This window comes from Oncorhynchus tshawytscha, unplaced genomic scaffold (genome assembly GCF_018296145.1).
Source record: "Oncorhynchus tshawytscha isolate Ot180627B unplaced genomic scaffold, Otsh_v2.0 Un_contig_4095_pilon_pilon, whole genome shotgun sequence".
Taxonomy (NCBI): domain Eukaryota; kingdom Metazoa; phylum Chordata; class Actinopteri; order Salmoniformes; family Salmonidae; genus Oncorhynchus; species Oncorhynchus tshawytscha.
The window spans coordinates 217501-227500 of NW_024609679.1; the positions used below are offsets into that span (position 1 = coordinate 217501).

General features: G+C 41.0%; 1 protein-coding gene across 1 annotated transcript in view; it reads right to left on the reverse strand.

The window, feature by feature from the left end:
• LOC112264194 (CUB and sushi domain-containing protein 3-like) overlaps positions 1 to 10000 on the reverse strand; it is a 91186-nt gene that overhangs the window by 37611 nt on the left and 43575 nt on the right. Inside the window, exon 8 of the mRNA XM_042316891.1 lies at positions 3091 to 3276. Coding sequence (XP_042172825.1) covers positions 3091 to 3276 — 186 coding nt within the window. The remainder of the gene's footprint in view (positions 1 to 3090; positions 3277 to 10000) is intronic.

Consider the following 10000-nt stretch of genomic DNA (forward strand, 5'->3'; position numbering starts at 1 on the left):
TGTACTACTGTGGTGTTAATCTAGTGGTATTACCCTGTACTGTACTGCTGTGGTGTTAATCTAGTGGTATTACCCTATACTGTACTGTACTGCTGTGGTGTTAATCTAGTGGAATTACCCTATACTGTACTGTACTGTACTGCTGTGGTGTTAATCTAGTGGTATTACCCTGTACTGTACTGTACTACTGTGGTGTTAATCTAGTGGTATTACCCTGTAATGTACTGCTGTGGTGTGTTAATCTAGTGGTATTACCCTGTACTGTACTGTACTGTACTGCTGTGGTGTTAATCTAGTGGTATTACCCTATACTGTACTGCTGTGGTGTTAATCTAGTGGTATTACCCTGTACTGTACTGTACTGTACTGCTGTGGTGTTAATCTAGTGGTATTACCCTGTACTGTACTGCTGTGGTGTTAATCTAGTGGTATTATCCTGTACTGTACTGTACTACTGTGGTGTTAATCTAGTGGTATTACCCTGTACTGTACTGTACTGTTGTGGTGTTAATCTAGTGGTATTACCCTGTACTGTACTGTACTGCTGTGGTGTTAATCTAGTGGTATTACCCTATACTTTACTGTACTGCTGTGGTGTTAATCTAGTGGTATTACCCTATACTGTACTGCTGTGGTGTTAATCTAGTGGTATTACCCTGTACTGTACTGTACTGTTGTGGTGTTAATCTAGTGGTATTACCCTATACTTTACTGTACTGCTGTGGTGTTAATCTAGTGGTATTACCCTATACTTTACTGTACTGCTGTGGTGTTAATCTAGTGGTATTACCCTGTACTGTACTGCTGTGGTGTTAATCTAGTGGTATTACCCTATACTGTACTGCTGTGGTGTTAATCTAATGGTATTACCCTATACTGTACTGCTGTGGTGTTAATCTAGTGGTACTGCTGTGCTGTGGTGTTAATCTAGTGGTATTACCCTGTACTGTGCTGTACTGCTGTGGTGTTAATCTCTATATTCAGCAGTGTAAAGACCCAGCTCTGTATTGGCTCTGTACTGTACTTGATTTAGTAGAACCAATCTACTGGGGATAATAGAGGAAGCATTTACTGCACACTATGCATATATTATCACTTTTCAGGATTTACATGGTCAGCACTTTGTCCCGTTGTTTAACATCTCAAATCTCTCAGCTGTGCATTGTAGCAAGCCTCTTATTCATCACAATATAGAAGACAACATGCTGTTTTTATACAGGACAATATGCAATCTACCTCTTTGTACATCTCAGAAACACTATACCATGGCAATCTATGGGTTTGTAGAGAGTTGAACATCTCAGAAACACTATACCATGGCAATCTATGTGTTTGTAGAGAGTTGAACATCTCAGAAACACTATACCATGGCAATCTATGGGTTTGTAGAGAGTTGAACATCTCAGAAACAATATACCATGGCAGTTGCCACCGAACTATCACATCCACTCAACCAGGAGTACCAGCTCCTACCATCAGGCCGCAGATACAGAGTCCATCTTCACAAAACCGGCAGAGCCCAGAAATCATTCATTCCCACCAGAATAATTTACGATCTGAATTAGGAACTGTATCCATGTGTTGTCTGCTATAGTTGGTGATTGTGTGTGTATATATGTTGGTGATGCTGTTATCTGCTATAGTTGGTGATGCTGTTGTCTGCTATAGTTGGTGATGCTGTTGTCTGCTATAGTTGGTGATGCTGTTGTCTGCTATAGTTGGTGATTGGTGTGTATATATGTTGGTGATGCTGTTATCTGCTATAGTTGGTGATGCTGTTGTCTGCTATAGTTGGTGATGCTGTTGTCTGCTATAGTTGGTGATGCTGTTGTCTGCTATAGTTGGTGATGCTGTTGTCTGCTATAGTTGGTGATGCTGTTGTCTGCTATAGTTGGTGATGCTGTTGTCTGCTATAGTTGGTGATGCTGTTGTCTGCTATAGTTGGTGATGCTGTTGTCTGCTATAGTTGGTGATGCTGTTGTCTGCTATAGTTGGTGATGCTGTTGTCTGCTATAGTTGGTGATGCTGTTGTCTGCTATAGTTGGTGATGCTGTTGTCTGCTATAGTTGGTGATGCTGTTGTCTGCTATAGTTGGTGATGCTGTTATCTGCTATAGTTGGTGATGCTGTTATCTATCTGTAGTTGGTGATGCTGTTATCTGCTATAGTTGGTGATGCTGTTATCTGCTATAGTTGGTGATGCTGTTGATCTGCTATAGTTGGTGATGCTGTTGTCTGCTATAGTTGGTGATGCTGTTGTCTGCTAAAGTTGGTGATGCTGTTGTCTGCTATAGTTGGTGATGCTGTTGTCTGCTATAGTTGGTGATGCTGTTGTCTGCTATAGTTGGTGATGTCTGCTATAGTTGGTGATCTGCTATAGTTGGTGATGCTGTTGTCTGCTATAGTTGGTGATGCTGTTGTCTGCTATAGTTGGTGATGCTGTTGTCTGCTATAGTTGGTGATGCTGTTGTCTGCTATAGTTGGTGATGCTGTTGTCTGCTATAGTTGGTGATGCTGTTGTCTGCTATAGTTGGTGATGCTGTTGTCTGCTATAGTTGGTGATGCTGTTGTCTGCTATAGTTGGTGATGCTGTTGTCTGCTATAGTTGGTGATTGGTGTGTATTTATGCACCTGTTGGCGATGCTGTTGTTGGTTAAGATACAAGAAAGGGACACAAACTAAAGAATAATTATTAATTATTATATTAATTACTACTAATTATTATTATTAATTAGTGTTATTAATTATATATTAATTATTATATTAATTATTATTATTATTAATTATTATATGACTTATCATTATTAATTATTATTATTAATTATAGATTAATTATTACTATTAATTATATATTAATTATTAGTAGTGATTATATATCAATTAGTATTATTAATTATATATTACTAATTATTATTTATTATATATTAATTATTATTATCTACGTGTTGGAAACCTGTATCTCCTAACCTCTTTGTAGAGTTGAAACCTGTGTCTCCTAACCTCTTTGTAGAGTTGAAACCTGTTTCTCCTAACCTCTTTGTAGAGTTGAAAACCTGTATCTTTAAAACATGAAGGTGTTTGTTGTGTTGACTCACGCAGACACTGAGGCAGATCTGAGGCAGATCTCTCCAGGAGCCCAGGCCCACACAGGTGAGGATAGCCGGGAAGGAGAGCTCGTACCCGGGCAGGCAGCTGTAGCTCACGCTGGTACCCCACTCAAACACGGAGCCCTCCAGGAGCCCGTTGTGGATGGGAGGAGGCGGAGGGCAGGTCACCACTGAGGAGAGAGAGGATGGAAAGATGAAAGATGCATTTGGCAACTCTAGAACAATAGAGCAATAGAACAACAATTGTCTAGGACAATAGAAAAGTTTGTTTTGGAAAAATGTCATATTATATTGGTAAAACCAACGCATTTCAGAGAATGCATGAATCATCGTTTTTTTTTTGAGGGGTAAATCAATCATTGAGGAGACAGGTAGACAGTTGGGTGGGCAGACGGGGTGGAAGGAACAAGAGACAGGGAAAGTTAAGGCCTGGATACACAACGCAATTAGAGAAGACTGCCAGTTTCAGAGGAAAACAATAATCAACACGTCTGTCACCTTTTATGATGCTAGTTCAGCAGTTCTTGTATCTAACTATAGGACACAGCAGATCTCTGTAGATGATAGTGTGACCCTATAGAATGATGCTAGTTCAGCAGTCCTTGTATCTAACAGCAGATCTCTGTAGATTATAGTGTGACCCTATAGAATGATGTTAGTTCAGCAGTCCTTGTATCTAACAGCAGATCTCTGTAGATTATAGTGTGACCCTATAGAATGATGTTAGTTCAGCAGTCCTTGTATCTGACAGCAGATCTCTGTAGATTATAGTGTGACCCTATAGAATGATGCTAGTTCAGCAGTCCTTGTATCTAACTATAGGACACAGCAGATCTCTGTAGATTATAGTGTGACCCTATAGAATGATGTTAGTTCAGCAGTCCTTGTATCTAACTATAGGACACAGCAGATCTCTGTAGATTATAGTGTGTGTGTGAAAGCATTTATCTGAATTACAGTTGTGAGAGAATGGCTAGATCCCAAACGGCACCCTATTCCCTATTCCCTATATATTCCCTATATAGTGCACTACTTTAGACCAGAACCCTATGGCACCCTATTCCCGATATAGTGCACTACTTTAGACCAGAACCCTATGGCACCCTATTCCCTATATAGTGCACTACTTTAGACCAGAACCCTATGGCACCCTATTCCCTATATATAGTGCACTACTTTAGACCAGAACCCTATGGCACCCTATTCCCTATACATAGTGCACTACTTTAGACCAGAGCCCTATGGCACCCTATTCCCTGTATATAGTGCACTACTTTAGACCAGAACCCTATGGCATCCTATTCCCTATATATAGTGCACTACTTTAGACCAGAGCCCTATGGCACCCTATTCCCTATATAGTGCACTACTTTAGACCAGAACCCTATGGCACCCTATTCCCTATATAGTGCACTACTTTAGACCAGAACCCTATGGCACCCTATTCCATATATAGTGCACTACTTTAGACCAGAACCCTATGGCACCCTATTCCATATATAGTGCACTACTTTAGACCAGAAACCTATGGCACCCTATTCCCTATATAGTGCACTACTTTAGACCAGAACCCTATGGCACCCTATTCCCTATATAGTGCACTACTTTAGACCAGAGCCCTATGGCACCCTATTCCCTATATATAGTGCACTACTTTAGACCAGAGCCCTATGGCACCCTATTCCATATATAGTGCACTACTTTAGACCAGAGCCCTATGGCACCCTATTCCATATATAGTGCACTACTTTAGACCAGAGCCCTATGGCACCCTATTCCCTATATATAGTGCACTACTTTAGACCAGAGCCCTATGGCACCCTATTCCCTATATATAGTGCACTACTTTAGACCAGAGCCCTATGGCACCCTATTCCCTATATATAGTGCACTACTTTAGACCAGAGCCCTATGGCACCCTATTCCCTATATATAGTGCACTACTTTAGACCAGAACCCTATGGCACCCTATTCCCTATATAGTGCACTACTTTAGACCAGAACCCTATGGCACCCTATTCCATATATATAGTGCACTACTTTAGACCAGAGGCCTATGGCACCCTATTCCCTATATATAGTGCACTACTTTAGACCAGAACCCTATGGCACCCTATTCCATATATATAGTGCACTACTTTAAACCAGAGCCCTATGGCACCCTATTCCCTATATATAGTGCACTACTTTAGACCAGAACCCTATGGCACCCTATTCCCTATATATAGTGCACTACTTTAGACCAGAGCCCTATGGCACCCTATTCCCTATATAGTGCACTACTTTAGACCAGAACCCTATGGCACCCTATTCCCTATATATAGTGCACTACTTTAGACCAGAACCCTATGGCACCCTATTCCCTATATAGTGCACTACTTTAGACCAAAGGCCTATGGCACCCTATTCCATATATAGTGCACTACTTTAGACCAGAACCCTATGGCACCCTATTCCATATATATAGTGCACTACTTTAGACCAGAGGCCTATGGCACCCTATTCCATATATATAGTGCACTACTTTAGACCAGAACCCTATGGCACCCTATTCCATATATATAGTGCACTACTTTAGACCAGAGGCCTATGGCACCCTATTCCATATATATAGTGCACTACTTTAGACCAGAGCCCTATGGCACCCTATTCCATATATATAGTGCACTACTTTAGACCAGAGCCCTATGGCACCCTATTCCATATATATAGTGCACTACTTTAGACCAGAGCCCTATGGCACCCTATTCCATATATAGTGCACTACTTTAGACCAGAACCCTATGGCACCCTATTCCCTATATAGTGCACTACTTTAGACCAGAGGCCTATGGCACCCTATTCCCTATATAGTGCACTACTTTAGACAAGAGCCCTATGGCACCCTATTCCATATATAGTGCACTACTTTAGACCAGAGGCCTATGGCACCCTATTCCATATATAGTGCACTACTTTAGACCAGAGGCCTATGGCACCCTATTCCCTATATATAGTGCACTACTTTAGACCAGAGGCCTATGGCACCCTATTCCATATATATAGTGCACTACTTTAGACCAGAGGCCTATGGCACCCTATTCCATATATAGTGCACTACTTTAGACCAGAGGCCTATGGCACCCTATTCCATATATATAGTGCACTACTTTAGACCAGAGCCCTATGGCACCCTATTCCCTATATAGTGCACTACTTTAGACCAGAGGCCTATGGCACCCTATTCCATATATATAGTGCACTACTTTAGACCAGAGGCCTATGGCACCCTATTCCATATATAGTGCACTACTTTAGACCAGAGGCCTATGGCACCCTATTCCATATATAGTGCACTACATTAGACCAGAGGCCTATGGCACCCTATTCCATATATAGTGCACTACTTTAGACCAGAGGCCTATGGCACCCTATTCCCTATATAGTGCACTACTTTAGACCAGAGGCCTATGGCACCCTATTCCCTATATATAGTGCACTACTTTAGACCAGAGGCCTATGGCACCCTATTCCATATATATAGTGCACTACTTTAGACCAGAGCCCTATGGCACCCTATTCCCTATATATAGTGCACTACTTTAGACCAGAGCCCTATGGCACCCTATTCCATATATATAGTGCACTACTTTAGACCAGAGCCCTATGGCACCCTATTCCCTATATAGTGCACTACTTTAGACCAGAGGCCTATGGCACCCTATTCCATATATAGTGCACTACTTTAGACCAGAGGCCTATGGCACCCTATTCCATATATAGTGCACTACTTTAGACCAGAGGCCTATGGCTATTCCATATATAGTGCACTACTTTAGACCAGAGGCCTATGGCACCCTATTCCATATATAGTGCACTACTTTAGACCAGAGGCCTATGGCACCCTATTCCATATATAGTGCACTACTTTAGACCAGAGGCCTATGGCACCCTATTCCATATATAGTGCACTACTTTAGACCAGAGCCCTATGGCACCCTATTCCATATATAGTGCACTACTTTAGACCAGAGCCTATGGCACCCTATTCCATATATATAGTGCACTACTTTAGACCAGAGCCCTATGGCACCCTATTCCATATATATAGTGCTACTTTAGACCAGAGCCCTATGGCACCCTATTCCATATATATAGTGCACTACTTTAGACCAGAGCCCTATGGCACCCTATTCCCTATATAGTGCACTACTTTAGACCAGAGGCCTATGGCACCCTATTCCATATATATAGTGCACTACTTTAGACCAGAGGCCTATGGCACCCTATTCCATATATAGTGCACTACTTTAGACCAGAGGCCTATGGCACCCTATTCCATATATATAGTGCACTACTTTAGACCAGAGCCCTATGGCACCCTATTCCCTATATAGTGCACTACTTTAGACCAGAGGCCTATGGCACCCTATTCCATATATATAGTGCACTACTTTAGACCAGAGGCCTATGGCACCCTATTCCATATATAGTGCACTACTTTAGACCAGAGGCCTATGGCACCCTATTCCATATATAGTGCACTACATTAGACCAGAGGCCTATGGCACCCTATTCCATATATAGTGCACTACTTTAGACCAGAGGCCTATGGCACCCTATTCCCTATATAGTGCACTACTTTAGACCAGAGGCCTATGGCACCCTATTCCCTATATATAGTACACTACTTTAGACCTGGGCCCTATGGCACCCTATTCCATATATAGTGCACTACTTTAGACCAGAGGCCTATGGCACCCTATTCCCTATATATAGTGCACTACTTTAGACCATAACCCTATGGCACCCTATTCCCTATATATAGTGCACTACTTTAGACCAGAGGCCTATGGGGAAGAAGAAAGCATTGCAGACATCTATATAGGTCTGTTAGTACAGGACTAGTAATACAGGACTAGTAATACAGGACTAGTAAAGGTCCTCTAATACAGGACTAGTAAAGGTCTGTTAGTACAGGACTAGTAAAGGTCTGTTAGTACAGGACTAGTAAAGGTCTGTTAGTACAGGACTAGTAAAGGTCTGTTAGTACAGGACTAGTAAAGGTCTGTTAGTACAGGACTAGTAAAGGTCTGTTAGTACAGGACTAGTAATACAGGACTAGTAATACAGGACTAGTAATACAGGACTAGTAATACAGGACTAGTAATACAGGACTAGTAAAGGTCTGTTAGTACAGGACTAGTAATACAGGACTAGTAAAGGTCTGTTAGTACAGGACTAGTAATACAGGACTAGTAAAGGTCTGTTAGTACAGGACTAGTAATACAGGACTAGTAAAGGTATGTTAGTACAGGACTAGTAATACAGGACTAGTAAAGGTCTGTTAGTACAGGACTAGTAATACAGGACTAGTAAAGGTCTGTTAATACAGGACTAGTAAAGGTCTGTTAGTACAGGACTAGTAATACAGGACTAGTAAAGGTCTGTTAGTACAGGACTACTAAAGGTCTGTTAGTACAGGACTAGTAATACAGGACTAGTAAAGGTCTGTTAGTACAGGACTAGTAATACAGGACTAGTAAAGGTCTGTTAGTACAGGACTAGTAATACAGGACTAGTAAAGGTCTGTTAATTAATACAGGACTTGTAATACAGGACTAGTAAAGGTCTGTTAGTACAGGACTAGTAAAGGTCTGTTAGTACAGGACTAGTAAAGGTCTGTTAGTACAGGACTAGTAAAGGTCTGTTAGTACAGGACTAGTAAAGGTCTGTTAATACAGGACTAGTAAAGGTCTGTTAATACAGGACTAGTAAAGGTCCTCTAATACAGGACTAGTAAAGGTCTGTTAATACAGGACTAGTAAAGGTCTGTTAATACAGGACTAGTAAAGGTCTGTTAATACAGGACTAGTAAAGGTCTGTTAATACAGGACTAGTAAAGGTCTGTTAATACAGGACTAGTAAAGGTCTGTTAATACAGGACTAGTAAAGGTCTGTTAATACAGGACTAGTAAAGGTCCTCTAATACAGGACTAGTAAAGGTCTGTCAATACAGGACTAGTAAAGGTCTGTTAATACAGGACTAATAAAGGTCTGTCAATACAGGACGAGTAAAGGTCTATTAATACAGGACTAGTAATACAGGACTAGTAAAGGTCCTCTAATACAGGACTAGTAAAGGTCTGTTAATACAGGACTAGTAAAGGTCCTCTAATACAGGACTAGTAAAGGTCTGTTAATACAGGACTAGTAAAGGTCTGTTAATACAGGACTAGTAAAGGTCTGTTAATACAGGACTAGTAAAGGTCTGTTAATACAGGACTAGTAAAGGTCCTCTAATACAGGACTAGTAAAGGTCTGTTAATACAGGACTAGTAAAGGTCTGTTAATACAGGACTAGTAAAGGTCTGTTAATACAGGACTAGTAAAGGTCTGTTAATACAGGACTAGTAAAGGTCAGTTAGTACAGGATTAGCACTACTTTTGTAATTGTTTGGGTTATACATTTTCCAGGCGGTGCTGAAGCCCCCTCAGCACCTCTAGTTCCCACGGCGATGCATGAGGAGGCATGACCTTCATAAAAACACTGAACAATAAACTAACTAAACCCTGTACTGAACGGTTGGTTAGGTTCTTTGTTCCTTATAATAAATCCCTAAGATTTCTTTATGCATCTAGCGTGTAGCTCCTGAATACAGAATCTTTTTTTTTTGGGGGAGGGGGAGGGGAGGAGGAGGGGGAGGGGGTGGTCAATCAATTTGGACCCCTAAATTTATGAGAGAGAAAAAAAGAAAGTATTGTTTTATTTGACAAAATATCTTTCTCTGAACAATGGGTATTAGTATAAAATAATATAATTCCATCACAATAAAACCGTAGCATATTGCTCTGTATTGAAATGATTTATCTCATAGTCTTAATCAAAAGTGTCAATAGATTTCAGACCCCGTA